The sequence below is a fragment of the Neopsephotus bourkii genome, unplaced genomic scaffold (assembly GCF_033783945.1).
Source record: "Neopsephotus bourkii isolate Nb327-2 ecotype Australia unplaced genomic scaffold, CSIRO-AGI_Nbou_v1 NB_1630, whole genome shotgun sequence".
Classification (NCBI taxonomy): Eukaryota; Metazoa; Chordata; class Aves; order Psittaciformes; family Psittacidae; genus Neopsephotus; species Neopsephotus bourkii.
Genome location: NW_026902105.1, coordinates 11,579,855 through 11,605,877, shown reverse-complemented (window position 1 = coordinate 11,605,877; position 26,023 = coordinate 11,579,855). Strand labels below are relative to the sequence as shown.

Below are 26,023 nucleotides of genomic sequence, written 5' to 3'. Positions count from 1 at the left end.
ATAACAATGCTTTGAGGCCTCAGCTTCAAGACTAATGCCAGAAAACTCTGCTAATGACACAGCCATTTTCTCTGATAGGATTTTTCCTTAAAGGGCAATTATTAGCACTAGGAATGAGGTTCATCCATCAGACTGGTAATTACAGCCTTTATGGGAGACAGGCAGAAAACATTCCCTGTAGGAGAAGGATGTGCTAAATCGCCCCATACAACATCTTGATCTGAACTTTTGGTTCAGCCTTCCATGTAATAATGGCCATTTGCCAAATTTGGATCCAAATTTCAACTACCAGGTAGCTGGTAGATATTCAAGGCCAGAATTGAAAGCCAGATTCATCTTTAGTACTAATTCTGACAAGAATCAGTAGAATTTCTTGCCCAACTATAGGAGTTAGTTTAGTGACGTTCTCAGCTCTGCTTCCTAAGTTTCAGCAGGAATCAGCATCACTCATTGATTGCCCTTTTTGTTACAGGCATCTCTCCCTGCACACATAGCGTTACAGTTGAAACTTTGAATAGCTTTGAAACTATCCACTCAACATTCATGAAAATGTCTTCATTTTCTCTTCAGTCTGCTCCTGGGGACAATTCAGCTTCACCATGAGGAGGTCCCTCAAACTCTACAGACCTGCTTTACTTGGAAAGACAACAGGACTTAACCAGGAGGACCTTAGAGCACAAGCTGGTGCATGCATTTTGAGGCTTGGCTTTACAGGACCCCCGTGCTACACATACAGACCCACATGTAGCTAAACAGGGTTGGCCAAGACTGCCCATATGGATTCTCGCTGCAAAGGGACTCCTTCACAGCTTCAATGGGCACCACAGAATGAACTCTGCCCTGAAGTAAATTATTTGAGTTTTGTCTGCCAAGAGCTTAGGAGGCTAAATGCTGAGTGAGTTGCTCAATATAGTGGGAGAGATGATTTGTATTAATACAGGGCATCTGAGAGTAGAGACAGCCAGGTATCAGTATGCCCAGCTTGACTGCTATCCAGAGAAATGAAGATCAAGGGTTTATTCAAATGTAAGTCCCATTCTGAAGCTGACTCCTGAACACTGAGACACAGTCACCAATAACACGTAGCATTCCCTTGCTCTTGACAGTCCCTCTCTGCTTTGGAGAAGAGCTTACCAATCTACACTTACCCACAGAAACCTCAAAGGTTATTGGCTTGTCCCCAAGCTTCCTATCAATCATCGTGGCTTCAAAAAATGTCCCAAAGAGAATGAATTCCTCAAATTTCTCTTCATAGACCTATTGGATAAGAAGGGGTCAGGAAAAAAAAAGCATTTATTTCACCTTCTACTCTTTTTTACAGCACAGAGGAGGCTCTGTAAGTATCTAGCAGCTGTGTTACTGTCATAGATACATCACTCCATGGAGGCACAATCTGCAGGAAGAAGTAATATCTCTTCTCTGAGAAAGTAATATGATTGGAAAAAGAGATAAGCCTGTATGACTTTGGTTTTGCAATATTGTCCAGTTAGATCATAATCAACTACATAGAAGTCACTACCCCTCATGTCATACTCTGCCTCACTATTAAATGGCTTCAGCATCTTCACATACTCTTATACCATCATCCAAACTATACGCCTATGGCAATTCAAGGGCACTCTTTTAGTGCAACAGCAACAAAACATCACCATCCTGGTATAAGTCATTCATCAGTGATTGTAGCAGTAGTCTCTCTTTGTATTGCAATAGTAAATGTTGCCGTTGTAATGCATCCAGGGAGGGGGGCGCTTGCCCAGCTTTGCTTTCCCCAGGGTGACTTGAACCTACTGCCCATGTGTTTGTACTATCAAGACTTTGACCATGCTCAAAGTCAAGACTTTGACACTCAGCCTCCAGCGACACCGGTAAGACACAAAGATTTCTGGTATTCACATTTTAGATGGTAGCCCTGTGCAAAAGCCTACTGAAGCCAAGCTGTTTATCCCACTGTGTTTTAAAACACAGGCCCAAAGGTGGGGTGGGGAGCCGTCTTCTTCTCTTTGCCTTCCCTGGCATCACAGCACAGAAACCAATAGTCCAGTAACCTTGTTTTCAGCTTTTGACAGAATTTGTAAGCACAGCAGCAAGTGTCGAGAAGTGAAAAGACCTTTTGTAGAGTTTCATGGGTCTGCTAGACTCGGTTTAAATCTATTGGAGACCCAGTGTCTCCCTGTCCCTGGCACACACTCCCGCTCAAGGAAGCCAGCTGACACCTCTAGCGCTCTTGAGTCATCAATGGAAGAAGTTATTGGCCCCAAACAAAGACTAAGCTCAAAGGAGATACATTTTATGGTTTGAGTTCTCCCCAGATTTATACTGTGACTGCCACAGTTTCTCCAATGCAAACCCTACTTTTTTCGCAGCGTGGACATCAGCATACTGAAGCCCATTAGGCAAGATAAGTACTAGCTACTTTTGTTTGAGTGAGGCAATGAATAAAACATAGCTGTGAATTAATATTTGTTTCCCCGACTTCTGCAAAGCAGAAACAGCTTTTGACAGAGCCCATGATCTCCTAATTTTGAAAAACCTCTGCTACAGACTGTAAAACAGCATAGGTCTTCGGTGAATGGATTAGCAGTGTCACATATCAAAGCTAACACCACAAAGAGATTGCAGCAGCAGAGTAGCTTTAGCTTCCCTGCACCATAATGATTCTGAACATAAACCCAAAGTACAGGATGCCTAGTAAAGCCGAGGCTCAGAGACTACGACACACATATCTATCTTCCATTATAAAGAAAGCAAATTGCAGATGTCTAATATCTTCTTGCTGCCAGAATGGGTCAATAAAGTTGTGCTGTGGGGCTGAGTAATATGCCTCTGTTGTCTCAGAGGCTCTATGAGACATTTTTCACCTTATTTGTAATGCCTTCAGTTCCTGCTTTTCTTTTCAGAGAGTTGTAATACAATTACTGAGTCTACTGTAGCATGAAACATGGTTGAATATTAAAATCAAAAGAATATCAAGCATCACTGTATTATGTTGTTGCCTTTTATTCACCTTGTATTTGAAAGTGAGGCATAGTAGCCAGAGATAAAACCTTTTTGCTACTTTTAATATTTATTGGTGTTACAGCAGGGTTTGCTCCTCTATCTAGAGTATTTAGCTAGAACCTAAGACCATAGTGTTTGAGCCACTCACAATAATGGTTTTCTTCCATTTCAAGGAAAATCTATATAGAAATACATTTATTATCATGTCACCTCTATCACGTTCTTCAGAGAAGAACTGAGAGACAGCTTTATGAGTATATAAAGCAAGACCAGGGCACAGGTTCATAAAATTAGCTTGCAAATACCCTTGCTGTTTCTCTACTAACACACTCCTTGACCTCTTTCAGCTAGCACTCATACCAGCAATGCCAGAGCACAGGTCGAGGAAGAACATTTGTCAAGGCCAGACCTCAAGACCAAAAAATAATTAGTCCTCTACTTACTTGTAGAGTTGGTGTCAGAAGGCCAAGAATTAGATCTAATAAAGGATATGAGTGCCTTAAGCACTGAAGTAGGACTCCCACTACAAAAGCCAAAATTTTGACCAACGATATACTGAATTAGAAAAAAAAATGGTTAGGGGAATATTTTCCTTCCTATTTATTGGGTAAAAAAAAAATTGAGCTTGCATATGTACCAATGTGCTGTTGCTTCCAGAAAGTGATGTGATGGAGCAGAGAATCAAAGCTCAAGGACTGGCTCAGGGACTGAACCCACATACTCTGCCTCGACCGAACAACTTTCTCAAAGCATCATATCACAGACCTTCCCATAATGTAACCCAGTACAATAGATGGAATTAGGAATGTAACATCACTAAATTCCTGTGGAGACTGAACAAGTGATTTGCAGCCGCTCTCCTAAGGAGAGTAGCAATCTAAAACTACTTTGACAATGCAGGGTTAAAGGAGGAGATAAAACAGACTAGCCTGTATCTCTCTGCATTAGTACAAATCCTATGTGAGTGATTCCCTATTGACCCCAATTGAAAACTACTGATTTTCTCGGATGTAGGAAATTAGACTTCATAATTGCCATCTGCCCCCACTGGCCCTCTGTCATTTAGCAGATAAATCATATTGTCATTTAACAGATAGATCATATGAGTTTCTAGTAGGAACACATGGATGCATATGGGACAATAGGACAGGAGACTAAGTTTTATGGAAACCAAGTCCTGCTTGAGATATTTTTATGCCTTACAGGTATACATTAATGCACCATTTTTGCTGCATTATTATGGGAAGATCCCAAGACTATGGAGGCATGTAGAAGCTGTAGGAAGAAGGTAAAAGCAGTATTACATGACCTGAATCCAAATACACACATCAGTGCCACCCTTGGAGGTTCACAGCCACATGTCAATCAACCTTCTCTCTCATACCAACCTCTGAAAGCACATCAAATGGCTCGACTTCCACTTCAGTTGAGTTCATCTTATCTGAAGGAGAAGCTGACTTGCGATCCTCTCCTGCTTTCTCAGTTTTGTCCTTTCCTTTGGGCGCTTTGAAGTCTTTATCTTTAGATGGCAATTTGATATCCTTGATAATACTTGAAAATTTCGACTCACGGGCTCCTCCTGAAAGTATCTCCACAGCAATCTGAATGAAGAGACGTCCCCTAAAGGAGACCCCTTCTCCAAAACCTTCGTTAAGCTCCTGGTGGTCATCTATGAGGCTGTGGTTCCTGGGTGAACCATACAGATTGATCCAGGCAGGCCCAAAAGTAGGTAAAAACCCTGGAGATAAAGTACCTTTTATGGCATTTCTGTTAGGGGTTACATGCACTCCTTATTGTCTGCTCCAAGAAATCTTGCCTCTTGCACATCAAAAGCCAAACATAGACCAATTTCTATGCAGGTGAGGACCACCTCATATAGAGAACTCTTTTGGAGGGCAATTCTTAGGCCCCAAGGAGCCCTGTCCCAGAGTCCCTGGGACTCTGCCAGGATGGAGCTCTTTCTCAGAAGGTGTTCATACCAGAAGTGCTGGGGCATTTGCATCTCTTGTAAAAAGAGCTTGCTCCCATAAACTGAGGGTTGAGACATGACGAAAGCAGAATGGGGACTTTGTCACCATGCCAAAACTCTTCCCAAGCCCATGTCACTACCCAATTTATAAGATTTATCTTTTATTTTCTGATTAAGGGCTCAGATACACATTCAAATTGCCAAATTATGGAGTTACTTTGCTGAGCTGTGGTAACTGACCATGTTCCTCCTTGGGCTGTGATAACACCCAACTGAGCCTTACCTAAACACTTTGCTCTTACTGGGTAGATCAAAACCACAGGCCTAATATACCCGTGATTTGCACTTCGGGCTTTCACTGACTGACAGAAACCCACACAATCTATAAATGTACATCAGTCATCCATAAAAGACTAGACTATTGCCACAGTCACAAAGAAAGTACCAAATTATGCAGCAGCCCTGTAACAAGAAAGTCAGTGGTAGACCAGTGGTAGAGCACAATGTAACATAACTTCAAATTAAGCAAGAGAAGGTTTCTCAGAACCAACAAAAACTATGGATGTTTGCTTGAGCTCTGGGCATTTCTAAAATGGGATTAGCCATGCCCAGATTCCAGGTAAGTAGATTTTTCTTTAGGGCATATTCTGGAACATTTTCCCCTTTACCTTTGTCACCATCTTGTTCATTTGATATTTTCTTCAGGTCAATGAAGTGGGTGGCTAAGGCCACATCATTCATGCTGCCTTCATCCCAGACCTGGATTTTGACTCTTCGGCAGAGTGGAGGAAACATTTCCTTAAAGATAATCTGTTCGTGCCATACTGGATCTGCACAGTTCTTTTGCACTGTTGTCCGACCCTGAAATGAAGTCCAGCAAACTTAACCCCAGAGGGATCAGACTCTGGAGAATGGCAACGAGTATAGCACAAACTGCACTTAGCAATAGCTCTCCAGTCATTTTTAAAGCACAAATACCCTATCTTGAAAGTACTTCAGCTTTTCTATCAGCTTGTTTACTTTCCCATTCATTGCTAGTAAAAGACCACATTATGTCTGAAGAATTCTCACTTGCACACAGCAGAGGCGGGAATAGGGCCCTTGTGCACAAAGCACATCCGTGAAGCCAGACTTTGGCATTTCTGCTGCAAACTGCACATCTTCAAATGGCTTTTGAAATACCTGGGTAATGGTAATGTAGCACAGTTTGCCTCATAAAAGATTAAATTCATTACAGCTGCCAGGCTGCATGTTCTAATGGAAATACCTTAAATGAGGCAATTTATCTAGTATAAAATATGATTATTGTGGCTCCCATTCTGGGCATATGCCTGTGTCCCAGGGAGGTAGAAACCGGTGTTATTTCTTGTAGCCTGAAGGAGATGGCAGACCCATATCACCATATTTTACCTTCACATTTGGTGGGGAGAACTGGAACTCTAAACCCATATTTTACACACCAGGGTGCAAACCCACATTAGTGACTTATTTTTGTGTCTTCTTCAGCCCTCTATTAAACCTAAGATAGCTGCATGTATCTGACCATTTTAATACATACTAGTTGGAGATGGAATATTCTGCAATTTGGATTTACAACAAAGCACATTTTCAGCACCAACTGCCTTGTTCTCATGCCTGAAACATCTGTAAAGGACTAACTGGAGTTCTTCTTTAGACTTCCTTGCACACAGGAAGTATTGCTGGCTTAAAATTGTTTCCAGTTTGATTCTTATTTAAGCCAAGAATCAAGACAAGCTCCCTGCCATGGTGTTTAATGGATGTAGCCTAGAGGAACCAGGCCTCTGGAGCTCCTCTGTGTTCCTTTTCCATCAAAGTCAGAACGCCCCTCTCAGCAGCTCTCTGTAGCACCATGTTTGGTTTCAAAGGACCTCAGGAGCAATGAAACCAGGCAACACTGAGACAGAGACTAATCAAATGCTTCCTCTTCTGTTACCCACAGAAAAGCTGCAAGAGTCCTGAATTACAGAAGAATAATTCAGAAATCAATACACTACCCTAAAATCCAGACTGCATATACTTTTTTTCACTCTAGGTAGACCAGAACCACTTACCTAATACCACACTACGTAATCTGCTCTCTTGTAACCTGATGTTTAAGTAACAGATCTACAAAATTCTCTTTCCCCTCCTGCTGCCTTAATCTAACCTACTGCTGTGAGGCTGGTATTGGATGAACTGGCATTAAATGTTTCCATCGCTTTGTTCATGCATAATTTAAGAACTGACAGATTTCTTTCTGATGTCAGAAACATTCGTATTACTTAATCTATGAAACTACAAGTTGAAGGACATCAGCATAATCACCTGCTGTAGCACAGCTAATGGGAAAGAAAGTCTGCATTTGTGATCAAGAAGTTCCCAATTACCATTTGACCTGCAAACATGACCACCACATAGGGATCCACAAGGTCCTTACTGTCTCCTATGAATGCTTTGGTGACATTGGCCATGATGCTAGAGTTCATCTTCGGAAGTCCTTCTGCTTTGTAGATTCTCACATAAAATCTGGCCCATGGTCTTTCAGATGGAAAACCTTTGGGGATCAAGAGGTTTCTGAAAGAATAAAGAAGCCATTTCCTGAACATTGAAAACTAAGACAGTGAAATGATGGTTTTTTCCAACAAAATTGTTATCTCAAGTTAGCTTGCATCCTGAGAAGATACAAAAAGGTGCATGAATTTCTTTCTGCATCTACACTAAACATTTTCTGGTTACCATGAGAAAATGATACAGCATCACTCAGCAAACTTGTCCGTGATCTAGAACCAGGCCCAGTTAGGCCAGATTCCTCAGGAACCTGTCCAGTAAATTCTGAATATCTCCAAGGATGGAGACTCCCCATTTGATCACAGTCATGATAAAAATAAATAAAGTTCTGTTCTGAAATTCCCTTGTTCTAGCTTGCATCCAATGCCTCTCATCTTTCTGCTGTGCTCCTCTGAATAGGGTCTGGCTCTGCACTCTTCATACAGAATACACCAGAACCTCCTCTTCTTAAGGCTCAAGAAACCATCACCATACCCCATTCACACCTTTCCTTGTAGATCACATGCTGCACTCTGTGTCTTGGTGACACTCTGTGAACATGATCCAGTAAGTCAGTACAGACCAGAAACATTACTCCTGTAAAATTTAAAGTATGCTGGCAGCATACTTTACAACCTTAAAGTTCTGTATTTTACAAGGAGAATGCTAATACCCTTGGGTGTATCTAAGGATATGGAAAGAATCCATGAACACACATCTGACAGAGAAGGAATAGCTTTTCCTCATTCCTCGGACAGTGGGATTGAGTGCGCCCTCAGCATGTTTGCCAATGACACCAAGCTGTGTGGTTCAGTTGATACGCTGGAGGGAAGGAATGCCATCCAGAGGGACCTTGACAAGCTTGTGAGGTGGGCTGATGCCAACCTCATCAAGTTTAACCATGCCAAGTGCAAGGTCCTACACCTGGGTTGGAGCAATCCCAGGCACAGCTACAGGTTGGGCAAAGAGAGATTCAGAGCAGCCCTGTGGAGAAGGACTTGGGGGTGCTGCTCAATGAGAAAGTGAACATGAACCAGCTCCAGTTTGAGCTTGCAGCCCAGAAAGCCAACTGTATCCTGGGCTGCATCAAAAGGAGCGTGACCAGCAGGTCGAAGGAGGTGATCCTGCCCCTCTACTCTGCTCTTATGAGACCTCACTTGGAGTATTGTGTGCAGTTCTGGTGTCCTCAACATAAAAAGGACATGGAACTGTTGGAACAAGTCCAGAGGAGGGCCACGAGGATGATCAGGGGACTGGAGCACCTCCCGTATGAAGATAGGCTGAGAAAGTTGGGGCTGTTCAGGCTGGAGAAGGCTGTGTGAAGGCCTTCCAGTATCTGAAGGGGGCCTATAGGGATGCTGGGTTGGGACTCTTCATTAGGGACTCTAGTGATAGGACAAGGGGTAATGGGTTAAAACTTAAACCGGGGAAGTTTAGATTGAATATAAGGAGGAAATTCTTTCCTGTTAGGGTGGTGAGGCACTGGAAAGGGTTGCCCAGGGAAGCTGTGAATGCTCCATGCCTGGCAATGTTCGAGGCCAGGTTATACAAAGCCTTGGGTGACATGGTTTTGTGTGAGGTGTCCCTGCCCATGGCAGGGGGGTTGGAACTTGATGATCTTAAGGTCCTTTCCAACCCTAACTATTCTATGATTCTATGAATTTATTTCTTTGTCTTACTTCGCTGCTCTTCAGAAATATTTCAGAAATATTTTACTTGTTTCAGATAAAGGAACCTTCTGTCAGTGATAACCTGGCACTTATCCACTGAGCACGGTCAGCCTTATCAGCTGCAGAGATGTGACCCTAACATGTCCTTCATTTTAGTTGAGAGGATTACAAAAACTCTCACTGAGTACATCAGAACATCCAGGTATACAATATTATCCTGCTAGTAACCCTAAGTTAGTGAGGAAAGGACTAAAAAGAAGGTAGAGGACTCTTACTGAATCAGAATAGTTTGGGTTGGAAAAGACTTTCAAAGATCATCTAGTCCAAACCCCCTGCAACTAGCAATGAACACTTAGTAAAGAAGAGAGCAGTAAAAAGGAAAATATTGTCATACTTTTCAATCTGCTCCTCAGTATCAGCTGTTTTCTGCATAGCTTGTATTGCATCACCTTTCCCGGTCACACTGATGTCACACTTCAGGTACCCCTTGGCTCCTGTCCTAATGTCAGCAGGGTCTGTGAGAAGTGCCCACTTGTCACAAAACTGATGACCTGTAAGATGGACAAACTTAAACACTCAAATAGAGAATGCTAAAATTGCAAATACTTCTCCTCTCCACTCCCAGAAAGGGCACTGCAAACATCTGTGCTTTCAGAAGGATCAAGCTGAAGCACACTTGTTTACCAGGCACATCTAGAGGGTTCAAACTGTTGTGTGACCAAAAAGGCAAACAAAGGCTTGATCTAGAGCTCATCAGGAACAAGCTCACTTTTATCAATGTTTATCGACGTCAGTGACTAAAGACCAGTGGAAGGTTGGGTGAGATTTCAGCAGCTGAATTAAGGCTTTGTGAGTAAAGGCCAACTTATTGATAAGAACTGATTGAAGGTCTCTGGAAATCTGTTAGCAAAACCCTTGCTGAGACCTGTGGCCAGGCATAACATTGGCAGCCAGCTGAGAAAGGGAGGAAGGAGGGTGGACAGCCATCAAAGGAAGAAGCAGACTGCTCACTTCAGTCAAGCTGTTTCTCTCTACTGACCCTTGCAGGAGCCCTGAAGAGAGGGTGTCCTGAATGACTCTACCTTTTGCGTAACTGTGTGACATCTATAACAAGTGGCCTAAATATGTTCATTCCCCAAGACTGAGAAGATACAAGGTCCTGAGCAATTGTGAAAGAGAGAAAGATGAATGGGGTTTGGATGGTTGTAAAAAAAAGGCCAAAACCAGGGTAGGTGATCTTTTCTTAGCTTCAAATTTCAGGCACCGGACAGTTCTGAAAATGGATCATGGTCACCTTTTTGTTATCTTCTCTCTCTCATTGCTCCTCTTCTCGTCTCATGCTCTCCTAACCATTCTTCCACACTCAATCCAGCTCTCATTCCCTCCACCCCTTCCAATCCAACACATGCAGCAGAGCTTTGGATGCTCTGTAATGAACAAATGGAATTAGGTTTTGTGGAACACTCAGCTGCCCACTCTGACCCCCTAAAGAAAAGCCATCCTTCGTAAGTGCTTCCCACTTGTCAAGGTGTTTTCAGTGTTGAACTTTTTGCCAAAAATCTGGCTGATACTCTGGTACTCAAACAGGAAAGCAACCCTTCCAAAAACCTTGCAGTTATCCATTGGCATAAACTACAATCATCTAAGAGGAAAAGCAGCACACCTCCCTCTCCTCTTCTTCCCTGCCTCACCTCTCATTTAATGACAAAAAAGGCAAAAAATTCACCACTTACCTGGCTGACCATACACCGTCCCCACGTCTACTTTGAAGGAGCCTATCAGCATGCTCCCGATCAGTTTATTGTGCATAACCTGTCAGAAAAAGGCTGGTTAAAGATGCTTGTTCTTCTCAGTCAGCATAGAAAGAGCAATCCAAAGATCCCACTGAGTTCAGAGGTAATAAGCAGCAACTTCCAGCACCATCCAAAACCAGGTGTACATAGCCACAGAAGATACAGCAAGCATTTGAAATCTATCCTTTACCCCATATTATGCTAATTTAGAAGCCAACATAGTTGCATCCAGGTGGAACCAGACAGGTTCATTCCAGGTCCCAGGATTATACACAGCAGGAATCAAATGGATGTGTCTTCAGAGCAGATGCAGTTATATTACTTATCCTGGCAGTTATAAATAAATCATAATTAATATAAGCACGTGGGGCATAAATGGTTTCAAGCTAGGCTGCAGAAATCTTATCGCTTTCTGTGCAATAGCTGAACTGCCATAAGAACAGAGCACACCCAGAAGAGAAAGAGCTGAGCGTTTCTTTGCAATTTCAATGTGCACATAAAAGACTTCATTCTGATTTATCCCCCACAATAGTAATAAAATCAAAGAAGTCATATAGATGTAAACGAGAAAGCAAGCAGGCCCCAGCGAGCCTGTCTCCTTATCCTTCCTGCTAAGTAATGAATTTAATTTAATTCAATTCAAATTTAATTAATAATTTTCCTATGTCATGATTCCTGACTCTAATTACTTCTGTGCCTGGTTTTCAAATACATGCATGTGCTTCACTTTACAGACAAGGCAGAGTCTAACAACACCTTCTAAGGAAAGACTGGCTCTGAAACTGTATTTCTCAATAAATCAATAAATACATCTGATCTGGTTTCAGAACAGCTTGAAAGATTGAAACCTGTTTCTTGGCTGTGGGAAAGCTCCTGAAAGGACGCTGAATTGTCTCTAGCACCTTGGCTAAACTGCAAAAAGAAACTAAGCCCATGAGACTCACTCACATCCACGGAAGGTCCATCTAAATGCTGGAGCTGAGCAACCAAGCTTCTGAGGGCATTTTAAGAGTTTGGAAGACATCATACCCTGGCTTTGGACCTGTGCATCTTTTCTGGGGATACAAGACTTCCACGGTTTTGCACTCCATTTTTCATGTGACTTCATTGTGTGCATTTTTCAAGACGAGGAGACATACACAGAATCATAGAATCAGATAGGTTGGAAAAGACCTTTAAGATCATGGAGTCATAAAGATCACTGACACCTTCATCAAGCTCTACCAGAAAACTCAGGTTTCTCTTCGCAACATAACATCATTCCCCATCAAAAGCCTGGGGTCACTGTGCCCCTGTGATTTAGGGAACACACTCAGTTGCCCCTGGTGATTCCTCACTTCAACATGGAAAGAGTTTCTAGGGCTTAAAAATCAAGAGTGGGCAAAGGAGCCGGTTTATTTGCTTTACTATTAAAGCTTAAAAATTAAGCAACATGCATGTGGGAGAGCAGTCAGTGTGAAGCCAATGCTTCATGCACTGGTGCTGCTTTTCCTCAATCCCTAATGACGCCAGGTCCCATCTTAGCACCAGATCGTCACTCCTATGAGGCTGGATTAGAATGTGGTGCCCTTGGGTAAATGCTCACTGTTCCCACTGAAACACTGAGGGTTTCTATTCCCTGTAGTACACATTGCTTTTAAGCACAGAAGAAATAACTCACTGCTTCTATTAAATGCTCTGCATCTTTCCTAGTAATTTTTTTTAATCATATTTTCTCTACTTTAACAAAGCAGGTGAGCATGAAGCTTACAGCAAACACCTCTTGTCTTCTTAGAGAGGGAGCATCACATCTACATTGTATCTAATTAAAGGTTTGTGTATTTTTACACTTGATTGACTCCATAGATGACCAGAGTATTTTCTTCAGATTCTCTTAATGAGGACAAGCTGGCACAGTGTGAAACTGGGAGTATTTCAGTACTGGAGATACAGGTTTAGCATGAAAATGGCATCATCTCAGTTTTAATGTGGCATTACTACAAGACTGCTGGAATGAAGTGGAAGATATAAATGAAGAAAAAAAATCGATTAATTACCAGGTGCTGAGAAACTGAAAATCTCATTTTCCCCTCAAATGCAGGGTTTGGATGCAGCTCGACTAACTGCTGCACTAATGGACAACAGCACTAATCTATTTTATTTTCCTTGAGCTTCCACATGCAGGTGAGTTCATCTTCATAGATTAAGCAAATTCGGTGCATGAGCAATTGCTGGTAATGGAGGCTGCCAATCTTTGTTTCTCCTTAGGTGAGATTGTTAAGCAAGTGCTGGAAAACTTTCCACCCCTCAGGGTTTTCTCCACTCCAAACACACAAATATTTCCTCTATTTGTTTCTATTCCCCTGATATATTGCATTCTCCAAAATGAAGTTGCAAAGTAATGAATCTCTGTTTAAAGCGGCATACATAAGCATTGCACTAGGTTACTTTGTTGGGGTTTTTAAAGTAGCTTTTTGGCTAGATGACTTTTAATTTCTTAGTGCTACACCTTCACCAGCTGTAAATCAAATACATTTGCTGAGCCTGATGAAGCTATGCAGATTTACAGCAGGTAATCATAACACATTTCCCCACACCCCCATCATGTTCAGGAAGCTGGCACTCCTCCCACCACCAGTGGATATCTGGAATCCTTGTCAAATGAATTTGAGATTGGAAAGACTGGCCGGATCTTGAAGAAATATAACTATACATCCCCAGGCAGCAGTAGCTCACAAGAGCTGGCTCCTCTGTACTGTGCTGATACAAACCATGTCAGAAACACATACAGGGCCATACTCTGTGATATAAGTCATAACAATGAGATGATGCCCACTCTCATGCAAAAGATGGGCCGTTGTCAGCTTGTTTTAAACTCTGCCTTCAGGGATACCTGAATGTCAGATCTGCAGACACCTTATGCAGGTATGAATTCACGTTGTTCAGCTGTCCATGTGTAAATGAACAGGTTTCATTTCTGTAGCTGCAGAAAGTTGTTTTCTTAGTGCCTCAGCAAAGAAGGTACACAATGAACATCCCTAAGAGGTTTTGCACAGAGCTTTGCTATAGCTCCTGACCACTGCCTGTCTCTGTCAAGCACAGCCAGCATAGACCCCTTCCTGGTGTACTCCTTTGAAATGGACAAAGTACTTCAGGGAAAAAGAACCTTTCCTGGGGCAAAAACTCACTGCTCATTTCTCTGGCCAAGCGGCAGGACTTCTGGCAGTAGAAATGCAAAGAAAACGGCTCATGAAAGGCACAGCTTGTGATATTTCTGAATAATAAAAATACAGCACTGTCCAGAATCTCTTGACATCATCCTTAACTCCTTAGCAGCTTTGCTAAATGTGGTGATGAGCCTTAGGTGAGATAATTAGCATGGCTCCATAGACTTGGCCTTCCAAACTACAAATCATTATCTAATGCCGCAAGTCCAAGAGCATGTATGTCTCCCATATGGGCTGAGATGTCATGTAGCTTTACCAGGACTTACGGTGAGCAGTGGTGTACGGCACTGGCCACATGGAGCCCACTCTCCATGCTTATAGCCAGTTGAGGATAAGGCACCTGGACAGTTTAGTTAGAAACAGTTGTTGTCTGAGGAACTGAGGCAAGCCACAAGCTTCAACTCAATCATTTGAAATAAGTGGCAGTTTGAAAATTAGAGTGATGAAGACAATGGTGGCAAGGGTTAACTAAGCTGAATTTTCACATTGTAGCTTGCAGATTGCCAACCCAGCAATGAATGCCCCTGAAAATGCACACTTAATATTCCTTTACAGGTAATGTTTCTACAAATCATTGCCAGCTGCTTTTCCTCCTCTTTCTCACACAGACAACAATGACCTTTACTTACTGTGCTAAGCTTTCTGAAGTACTTACAGAGATGTTGATTATTTTGTCGAACAGGAACACTTGCGGTCCAACGAAATCAAACACAAAGTACTGCAGGGAAAGGGGACAGCAGATCAGCATTGTCCTTGTGCTGGTGGCCAGCGCAGTCAGCATCGTGGTTTAGCTTTTGGGGTTATTGCACAAAGCCCCCGTGAGACACTCGGTGTACTGGGAAGGCAGTGATGCACAAAGCAAAACCCTTTCCTTGCTCCCTGGATCATGTCTGCTGTGGCCCAGATTTGTTTTCTACTTTCCTCCTTGCATGGCTGCACAGCACTGCCCTTCACTAATGCCTGTGGCCCTCGTCCTGCATCAGAAAGTATTGCCAAAAGGCACCGAAGGCAGAAGAAAGCACAAAGGTTGGCTTGGGCAACTGTATTGGTCTCATTTATCACCAGCTGGGACCAACACATGTCAAGGAAAGACTGAAACAGTGAAATGGTAAAAGAAAACAGGTTTGCAGGGGGAGGGGGACTTTTTGACAAAGCTCCCTAATGGATCAATTGAAAAAACGCAGAGGCAGTGGTAGTAGGACAGGACGCAGTGGATGGTGCTGGGAAGGGGATGAACAGTGCTTGAGAAGAAAAAGAGCAAATAAAGTTAAACCCAAGGGAGCTATTGCTGGTTCTAGCTGAGCTTGAAATTCAAACTTCTCCTGGAAGGACCTCCCTGCTCAGACAGTAGGGTGCCACAAATTTAGTTCATCACATTTTGAGCTATCAGTGGTGGAGGCCACCCAGAGCCATTGAAGAAAGTGACTTCTCCAAAAGAAAGCACCTACCTCATTGTAGAAAGGGGCATTTGTGCCTTCCTTTACTGTTGTTTGCTTCTTCTCATCACCTATCTCGATGATCACCACAGGGTCAATGTTCTCACCCACCAGCTGTCTGGCCTCGATGATGGTGATGGCAATCTGTGGGGCACAAGGACACCACACAAACTCCAGGGCTCAGGTCCAGCCTGCCTGGGGATGCCACAGGCACATAAGGGCCATCATCCTGCTCACCTGGTAGTTCTGGGATTTCATCTCCTCTTCATGAATTCTGGCCGTCAGCTTTGCCCTGTTTAAATGACAGAACAAGTCATTAGGCACTTCTAGGCAAGAGCTGGTACTTGGACATGTGTTGGTAGGACTTTTCATCACTAAGCAAGCATTGTTTATGGCAGGTAGCTTTGCTGAGAAATATTATGCTTGATTTTATCAGCAGAGATCATCTCTGTCTTTCTTGTATACTTGGTAATAGGAAAATGTTTTGCATCCACAGACCAGTGCAGCTATCTGCCATATATGGGAAGGATTTCACTTGCTGATCCTATTAAACTTGACTCTATTCCTTCCCTGTATGAAAAGAACAACTACACAAGCTCTTGGGTATGGAGATTGCTGTCCCCTTTGGATCATTTTCATTAACAGAGTTCATTATAAGCACAGTAGAGGCACTCTCAGCATACATTTCAATCTCTCCCTGCACTGGATAGCATATAGTGATGATCTGTCTTGAACCGATTCTATTTTGCTGACAGGTACATCCCACTCTGTCATGTGAGAGGAGGAGTGCAGGGAAGAGTGCTGTCAGCAAATGGATTTTCTGTCAGCAGATGTATTATCCTAGGGCAACGTCATCCCTAAGAAGGATGAAAATGGTGTTTAGGAGGATGTTAAGTAAGGTACACAAGGGATCACCTTTTCCTCTTTGGGCTTAGGGATCCAAAAACATTGGACAAGGCATCGCTGTTCATTAGGTCTTCCTCTCCCTCTTCTTGTCTTCCAAGAGTGCCATGTTGAAGATTTGCACTTTCACCATGATCACCTGATGAAGAAAACAATCAAGAAATCAAAACTACCTCTGATTTCTACTAGGAAAAAGCTAACTTGAAGCACAGCAGTGAATTCATCAGCATGAACTGAAGGTTTAATTATTTGGGTATCACAAATAGTGATACAGTAGTGGTTTGTATTGTGTATCAGTTATTTCTGGCCTAGAAGCTGCCAAGTTGTGCCTGCAACAGTAAAGATAAATTGCCCAACAATACCCTATGGTAACCTTGCATAAAATGAAAAGAAACACAAGTGCATTTTCTACAAGCATTCATGGCACTGTGCTCCCACTACAAAACTAAACTAAGGGTTGTGATGTTTCCTTGTCTCTTTGCAAAGGTATGGTCACTTGAGGGGTGTCTAGAAACTGATGACAGTAGCAAAGGACTATCCATGTACAGTAAAACTCATTTGGGCAGCTCTTACCAGGTCTGAACGTTGGTTTTCAGCTGGCTTCCACAAGCCCCTACTCTGAGGAAAACCACCAGGCAGGCACAGACAGACACAACCTTTGCTTGTGTTGCAAGGCAGCCAGGAATGAACCACCTCCATGAAAGTTACACCACTAGCAATCTCACACAACATATATGCTCCTCAACTGCCCCAATGGCTCTTCCCCAGCCTCCATGGAACACAGGGAAGATGAATTTGTCTCTGTATCCATCTAGGCATTGCATAATTTTCAGTCCTTGAGGCAAAGGCGTCTGCCTATGGTTTTGCATGTGTAGCATCAAGTTCCTATGACTACCCTCCATATCCTGTTTACTCTAGTGCATGCTGTTTGATTATAGGCTTGTAGTAGTCTGTTTTGTTTGCTTTGAGGATAAATCAGATGAAACTTCCCACCAGCTGGGGGACAGGCATCACCATGTGAGTTCCATGTTGTTTCTGTTGAGATGTAAACTCTACCACGCTTTTTTCCCTTTACATCTCTATTTCCCTGACATTTTGCAATCTGAATCACTATCCTTTTTTCCCCTCAATAACCATATATATGTTTGTGCATAACAAACCAGCAGGAATTATTCCCCTTGTATGAATCCAGGAACAGAAAATGCAAATGGTTCAGTGACAACATTCCCCTAATACATATCCCCCCAATAGACCTCCTAAGCCCAAATCCCAGTGAAGACAAGAAACAACTGGTGTTTGCTGTATTTTTGCTAGTTGCAAACATCAGCAGTAAAGACATTAATAAAATAGAGGAAGGTACAGCAGAAGGACTCCAATTTATCCATTGATTCAAACAGAATCATATGAAATAAAGAGATATCTGAATGCTTACATGGAAAACTTGAAGCAAATTATAGTACAGTCTATCTTGTAGAACATGGCATATTTCACAGAGCAGAAGATAAAAAAAACTCCAACATATCTGTAATTAGCAAGAAGTTCAATGGACTTTAGTTTCCTCTGTTCCAAAAGCCCAAACCCCTTGCTGTAAGGACCATTGTTCTTAGGTAAATAATGTTCATGGCACAAATATGTGTTCCTGTTTCTGCCTAAGAATGAGTCAAGACGCACATGGCTGGTTTATTACAACACTGTAATTCACAGGCTGCATTAAACACACAATAGTCCATGTTTTCAAAATCCATCACTGACTGCAAAATAAAACTACAAATGGTGAAGTCTTTGTTGTGGCTGAACTACCAGTTTTTGTGAATGGCAGGACTGTGGTGATAGGAGAATGGTAGTGGTAGGATGTGCAGGAAATGTGTCCTTAGCTTGAAAAGTAATGGTCTGTTAGGGAAAGAAATAGGAGACTCTGCATGTCTTATGGATGTGTCCAATTAATTAAAAATATAATTATTAAAGTTAAAAAAGAAAATAAAATAGCTGCTCTACATTTAAGAGGAGAATTGCTACTAAACGAAGGTGACAGCTTTACTGAGACAGCCCATCCAGCCATCAGAGCATACTCAGGTTGTGTTCTTACGTTTTCTAGAAGAAGAAGATGTTTTGGAGAAATTATACACCTGTAATCATAGAATCACAGAATGGTTTCGGTTGAAAAGGACCTTAAGATTATCAAGTTCCACCCCCCCCCAGCCATGGACAGGGACACCTCACATCAGACCATGTCACCCAATGCTCTGTGCAACCTGGCCTTGAACACTGACATGGATGGAGCATTCACCACTTCTTCGGGCAGCCCTTTCCACTGCCTCACCACCCTCACAGTAAAGAACTTTTTCCTTATATCTACCTAAACTTCCCCTGTTTAATTAATGTATTATCTACCTCTAGAATAGAAAGAAAACCTTTCAAAAGCATGTAATCTCTCTATGGTAAGAGTCAGACTGACATTTCTGTTTTACTTTTACCAAATACAGTGCTCTGAACTCACAGAATCTGAAGGTGTACTTAAGGAAACAGGTAATGCAGAAAGATCTAGCTCTCTGTTTACTCAGGAGTGTCAAAGAGTTTACTGCCCTTTTTATCAATACTAAGCCCTAAGACATAATTCAAATGAGTTCACGTGAAATTAGATATAATATAATCCCCCCCCTGCTCTTCCCAGTTGCAATGTTGATTTATGAGGCCTTACCCAGTGCATCTTTGTTTGCAATAGTCAACCCTTTCTCGCCTTTTTTCTTCTTCTTCTTCAGCTTCATGCCGGCAAAGAGCCCCTTTCTGAAAAAGTAAAATGAAGCAATCAGTGTATCTTCAAGCCTTTTTCTGTGCTGAACTCTAATTTAACTCAAGAAGCTGTTTGAGGGAGCTCTGATTTCCAAGCAAAATCGTTATATTCTGACTTCTATTGAAAGCAAACAAGAGAAAATGTTGATTTTATGTTTCATCCATTTTTGTTTATTCTGAACATTTGGCCATTTTTTTCAAACCAAGACAAGAGGCAAAACCAGGAAATTTGAACTAAGTTTTGAATCTAATGACGTCCCACACCTAAATCTTATGCCTGTGACAAGACCAAAGATAAAAGCTTCTCATAAACTACAGGTTCCAGATGAAAAGCAGTTTTCCAGTGAATTAAGAGAAACATAAAGGTGTTTGCATAAACTTACTTGGTGAGGATACCCACTGTATCAGTGGCACATACATTACAACAGTTTTTGCCATTTATTTAGTTAGCTCTCACCCGTTTCCAACAGCAAATCCATGAGCTGGCCAGAACAAGGGTTTCTCCTCAAGCTGTGCTCAAGCTGTGTTATAGAGATGCTTAAATCCAGCACCAACCCCAGCTAGTGTGGGGCTTTTCTGCCTCACACTTCTTCCTATACTGGACTGGGGAATTGATCCAGCTTAAAACTAACCAACCCAGCTAAAGCTTGGTGAGTTCATTTTTCAGATCATGCCTGGCTAAGGTGGCTCTATAGCTTCATTAAGGCTTCCTTACTCCTCCAGTTCCACTCAGTTTTAGCCACAGGTTCTTGCCAGGAACCTACTATAGTCATCCAGGAATGAGATGCGTTTGTAGGGCAAGATGCAGGCAAGAGAAGCCTGGTCCCTGCCTGGTTGCCATCACAGATAAAACATGTCAAGACACTCAGCAAGGACACATGGTGAACTCTTGCTTCTTAACAAACAGGTGGCAAAACTCCCCATGGCCCCAAGGCAGGAGGCAGCACAGCTGCTGAGCTAAGATAAAGTACTTCTCCCAGTGCTTATAACAGCAATGACAGTGTTAGGTTGTTCAGGTCTGTGCTGGTTGTCCCTTTCCCTATTTACTCTTTTACTGGTACTTCAGCTATTCTGTAAGTAGGGAAAAAGAGCTGTTGTGCTTTGTGGAGCTGGTTTTAAAGAGGGGGGCAAAAGGAAATATCTCTACAAACATCATTCAGCATTTTCCCCTCCACAAAGGGTCTCCTATTTCCTTCCATAGCCAGCAGACCTTCCTTAGTTGCCAGTTGCCTCAATCCACCAAACTCTTTCTTTGCCTCCATGTCAGGGTCCACAAACACCAGTCATGCACTAGGACACCAACGCTGTTCTAAGTTTTGCAAGTGGAAAACAGATCTGATTACAAGACTAACTTTAACAGTCTCCAATTCACACCCGACCTACTGCTCCAACTTCTGCTTTGCCATGCTCTGGAGTTGAGGCAGGAGCTGATACACTGCAGAGAGGAAAGCTGTGGGAATAAGATGAGACTTCTCTCCTTTGCCCATAAGCAGGGCTCAACAGAGCATCCATTCTTGGCAATGTGGAACAGAAACACCATTTTCTGCACCAGAGCTGTGCACGGAAGGCGCCTTTCCACCCAAGATTTTGGAGAAGGGGTGGGAAGCAGCCGGCTGTCCTGCAATTGCCTTCCTGAGAGATTAAAGTGGGCAGTTAAGCACAGTTGCATCCTTACACCTGGGGAAAGGACTGGCTGCTTTTTGTTTATCTTCACAGTTTTCTTATCTTCCATCCCTTTACAAAGTGTGTGGTTTTAAGCTGCATGGTTCATCATTCCAAAAGGGCTTGAGGAGTGTAAATGAAATCTCTGAGCACTGGAGTGTGGCAGTTCAATTTTTCCAGGTTTCTGAAGGTTTTAGAGGCTTGAACCAATGTTTAATAATGACCCTTGGAGTCAGCATGTCTTTTCTTGCTGCTGATCAAGGTCTGGTGAAACAGCCACAATAATGGAGGAAACATACACAGAAGTTCTTATTTAATGGTAAACTGGACAGTGCTTGGAATAGGAGTGGGAGATAATGGCTTTGAGTGCCTCAGCTTAAAACAAAACCAAAGTTAACTACCTAGCTAAATAAAAAAGACAAGAAATCAGTAGAACCAAACTGAGCTTGAGAGGCTATTTTCATTAAATAAAAGCCTGTGGACTTTTCATTTGAATTAATGAGACCAACCTGATTTATATCAGAAGCCCAGAGTCATTGCAGATGAATCGCTTGGCTTTATTTGAGGGTGAAAATGTAAACTCCATTGTCGCAGATCTTACCTCCTTGCTGAAATCAACATAGCTCAGATTTTGTATTATATAGCAGTGAAATAAGGGGCTCTGTTTGCAGACTAATTGGTCCCTTTCATTTTGAACATTTCAGAGTACCTGAAACCTTTCATTTTTAAACGTTGCAATTACCTCTTTTTATATTTTGAAGATATAATTTCACCCCATTTGGGGAGCTGAAACATTCACTACATCCCACACAAATTTCCACTGTTGTTAGTGTGTTGCTTTGTGCTATTTTCCTAATTATTGGTCACACTGATTCAAGAGGAGCTCTCTGTGGGCACGATTTCATACCACAGCTTTTCCAAGGAAACAAATATGCTGCTTATTTCAGAGGGAGAATCAACCTCTGCTGCTAGAATAGAAGTTTGTGCTATTAACTCTAATGAGGAGCAAACCAGGGGGCGAGAGTGGAAACACAAAGGATTTAGCATAATGGCAACATTTTCCAGGTTCTTTGTTGGCTTCAAGTTGCAGTGACAAACATTCAGCACATATTTTTTTCCCTTATCATCAGAGCATTTGTTTGACTAAATTGCTGCAGGAATAAAAACTTACATGGGGCAGTGCAAAGCCCAACTAGGTTAATCAAGCACTGAGCAAACCTGACAGCAATCAGTGCTCAAACATCTGAAATCACCTGCAAATTTGAGGTGCGGTTAGCTATGGATGAAAAGTTACTGCAAACTGGACAGGGAAGTTGATAACATTTAAAAGTTCTATTCAGAGCAAGGAGCTTAAGCTTACTGGCCAGGCCCAAAAGGAATATTGCTGGGTACAATCACAGAAAATGTACAGCTCCCGTGTGCCAAAGAATGCACTAAAACCTGACCTGTAATATCAGGATAAAATATAGCTCAAGCAAAGCAGGAGTCTGAGGGCCACTGGAGGAATGGCCATTAATAAAGCTTGATGTGGAAAGTGGGCCATCTTCCATGATTTCTATGTTTTTTACATCACCAAACAAATAAATACCAAAACTGCTTAAAGACAGAACTGCAGAAGGTGCCACCAAGCGCCAACAGCAAAATCTATCTCTGAAGCAAATTGGATTTCAATCTCATCTTTTCAGTCTGCCAGAGGTTCACCACAGAAATGCATCAGGGTGCACCTGAGTGCTCCTGTAGCCCTGGCCCCACCAGTTACTTTGGCCAAGGGCTGCTGTGACCATGCAGAGAAGCGTCCCTCAAAAGCATCAGAGGTGCAGCAAGCACAAGCTGCTTGCAATGCTCAGCTATGTGAAAGAAGAAGAGCATGGGGTTGTTCAACAAGATGGCAGAGCAGCATCCGTTACACAAGGGATTTGCCAGAGAAAATCCTTCCATAAGGGTCTAAGAGAAGTAAATTAAGTTTTCAGGGAACTAAAGGTACCAATCCCTCACAACTGAGAGACTCCATCACTTTGTACACTGTTTATTGTCCAGTGACAGCGTACATGCTCCACAGACTGTGCATACAGGTAAAATCCACAAAGCTTAATAAAATCATTTAGGTTTATCAAAAACGTTCTGTGGGTACTTTTTTAGTGATAGAAAGTTTGTTCTATCTAAACCTGTCTTCAAGTTTCCAAAAAGAACGCTTCCTTTCACTGCTGCTTTGACATAAATTCAATCAGCTGCTGAAATCTTGAAAATCACTCTTTCCCCTCTCCCAGGATAGTGAATGGTTTCACAGGAGAATGTTGCCAAGAAGAGAAGGCTTTGGGCTTCCATGCAGTTTCATCAGACTGAATAATGTCCCCAAAGTTATTCATAGCCATCTGTAATCCCTAAACCAGGTATAAAATCGTGCACCACCTCTAGTAGACCTCAAAGATGTCATGTGGAAGTGTCTCCCATGTCCTAACAGGACCCTCTGGCTGCCAGCAAGGCACAAATATGGCACTGCAAGAACCTGGGAAATCAAGAGACTTTGGGTGAAGAAAAAGTCTTCCATCTGCCTTAACAGATTTAGCCCCTATATGCTTACATGATGCCCAAATAGAGATAAGGAATTTACTCCTTCCTAAATCTAACAAGCTAATTTAAGACACAGTAAAACTGATTCATGTCCAAAGAGAAGGTAGAGCAAATAGTTCCTATAAGCTGCCAACAGGTTTACTTTGTAAGTGCCTTGATTAGAAGCAATTAAAAATCAGCCTTCTCAGCTAATCAAGAACTTTCATTAGTCCAGAGGACTGAATCATCTAGCTCCTTCCAGATGGGGATTGTAAAAAATCTGGAATAAGGACAACTTCTTCTCTTCTGCAGATGTACAATAGCAATGTGGGCCCTCTGACTGTGATTCACTGAGGTTTCCCTGATATATGTAGTAAGAGCGGGACACCAACTGTACCACAGAATCTCACTATACTCAGACCATGTTGGATTTGCACCAGAAACTTATAAATATAAGGGTTTATTTGCTATTATCAGTGCCACAGGTCCACTGGGTCTCTCAATTAATTTTCATACTCTTTGAAAAGGCTCAAATACTGTATTCTTCCCTTACCAAGGTTTAGCCATAGCAGCTTCTGATTCCTAGCTTGTTAGCTTTCAAAAATGTCCTTTCATGCCCTTTCTTTTTCATTTAAGTGGTCCTGTCATGAAAGAGTCTTCATTATCACTCCTTGCACTGCATAATGTTCTCTCAGATATCCAATAATTGCAATTTGCAGTCTAATTTAAACAAGAGCTGACAAAAAAAAGGCACTTTAGAGTTGTCAGCAAAAGAGTTCAAATGATCTTACTAAATACTGAATCTCCTTGGAATTTCTCCACATAGTTTAAATTTAGTTCAACCAGCAAAATCCTTCCAGAAGTCTGTGTGCTCAGAGAAAGGATGCATGAGGAAAAATAGCTTCTTCCTTTAGGAATGGTCATGTACCATCCAGAGGCAAACAGGCACTTCTATGGTTCAAGTCGTCTAACTCACTCAAGACACTAGGATGGTAGAAATCACTTCTCCTTTGGTTATAAAGTCAGAAGAATAACCTGAGCCATCTATACACAGGCATATGTAGCTTGAGGAGAGTCTTTCTGTCCCCTTCACAAGGCCCCCTTTCAGTGCAGTTTTCTACCTCTCGCTCAAGCAAAAACCAGTCTTGGGTTTAACCTGCACTAAACAAAGATCCTTATCAAGGTCCATTTTTGTAGCCATGAGCCTTGGGATGCCACTCCCTTGTGTTGGCATATGAGCCTGTTGGACACAGAGGAACGAAACGAAGGAGTGAGATTTGGAAACGGGGCAGACACAGAGAAAAACCCTGTTTTATCCAATACGCCTCCTGAGACCATCCAGCAGTCCTCCTGTGGACAGGGTGAGTGAGCTGCAGCATGCTCCTGGCAGCAGAAGATCCTTATTGGAGCAGCTGCCCTGCTTTTCCCTCCAAGTTCCTTCCTCCCTGGAAGCAGGAGTCTCAGCAAACTTCTTGGCACCATCAAAATGATTTAGTTCAGGGATGATCAAAGGTTTGTGCAGCTCAGATCTGAGCCAGCTCCAGTGCCTAAGGACTGTCAGGCTGTGGGTACGGGTATAGTGAGTGTCTAGACTGAGAAAGTATTTGAAACTGAAGAAAGCAGAAAAGCAGCCTTCAGCTTTCTTGCACATGAATGTAAAACTTGTGAGGTGGGTCTGTGTCCTTGCGTTTTGTAAGGTTGTTTGTTTGAGGGTTTGGGGTTTTTTTTTTGCAACTCCTTAAAAATTCTGCTTCTTTCAACATATCCTCATTTTCCAAAGAGTTTTGCAGTAAATCAAACAATATTGCGCTGGGTGAATACTGACCTCCACATGATTAGTTCTAAGTTTGATCAAGTATGCACAACTTAAACTTAATTCTCAGGTGTATAAAAATGTTTTATCTTTCATTTTAAGTGGAAAAACGTAAGAAAGACTTAGCTCATGTTATCATTTCCACATTCTGTATTAGTCAAGAAAACTGAAAGGAAAAGTAAATTATCTCATAGTTTAAACCACTCATTTCAAACAGTAAAACATAATTACAGTAAAAGATAGGGATTCAAAATAAAGAGCCTAAGCAATCTAAAACTGTAATGCAAGCATAATTACTTAATTCAGAAACATTTTTTATTAAGTTAATATGTCATTTGTGGTAATAAACGAAGTCCCAGGGAAGAAATTTCTTGCCTTGCATTTCACTGTCAAAGGCAGCTGAATAAAATAACTTCTGTGTCCTTGGACACATGGAAAGAAAAAAATATCTTAATAAATGGTTAATCATATACTCATCTCATGCTTTCTTTTCATGGGATTACAGAAGTTAAGGGAATATTTTCCCTCTTTGCTCTTTTAATTCATCTCCTTTGCCAGTGCAGGCTTGCTTTGTACAGTATATTGTCAGATACTTTATCTGGATTCAGTAATGAAACTCCCTTTATTCCCAAATCCATTATTTCTGCTGTGGTTCTTTTACAGCTCAGAGCTCTCACAGGCTGTCTT

The 26,023-nt window shown here is 42.1% G+C and overlaps 1 protein-coding gene across 1 annotated transcript in view; it reads right to left on the bottom strand.

Annotated features, from left to right (window-relative positions):
• Positions 1-20,573, bottom strand: part of FER1L6 (fer-1 like family member 6) — a 55,733-nt gene extending 35,160 nt beyond the window's left edge. Inside the window, exons 1-12 of the mRNA XM_061373540.1 lie at positions 20,463-20,573; positions 19,220-19,355; positions 16,534-16,660; positions 15,856-15,910; positions 15,631-15,762; positions 14,838-14,900; positions 10,917-10,995; positions 9,578-9,734; positions 7,354-7,540; positions 5,635-5,827; positions 4,386-4,735; positions 1,149-1,257 (exon numbers count right to left, since the gene is read on the bottom strand). Of these exons, the coding sequence (XP_061229524.1) occupies positions 1,149-1,257; positions 4,386-4,735; positions 5,635-5,827; positions 7,354-7,540; positions 9,578-9,734; positions 10,917-10,995; positions 14,838-14,900; positions 15,631-15,762; positions 15,856-15,910; positions 16,534-16,660; positions 19,220-19,355; positions 20,463-20,573 (1,699 nt within the window). The remainder of the gene's footprint in view (positions 1-1,148; positions 1,258-4,385; positions 4,736-5,634; positions 5,828-7,353; positions 7,541-9,577; positions 9,735-10,916; positions 10,996-14,837; positions 14,901-15,630; positions 15,763-15,855; positions 15,911-16,533; positions 16,661-19,219; positions 19,356-20,462) is intronic.
• Positions 20,574-26,023: the final 5,450 nt, after the last annotated feature.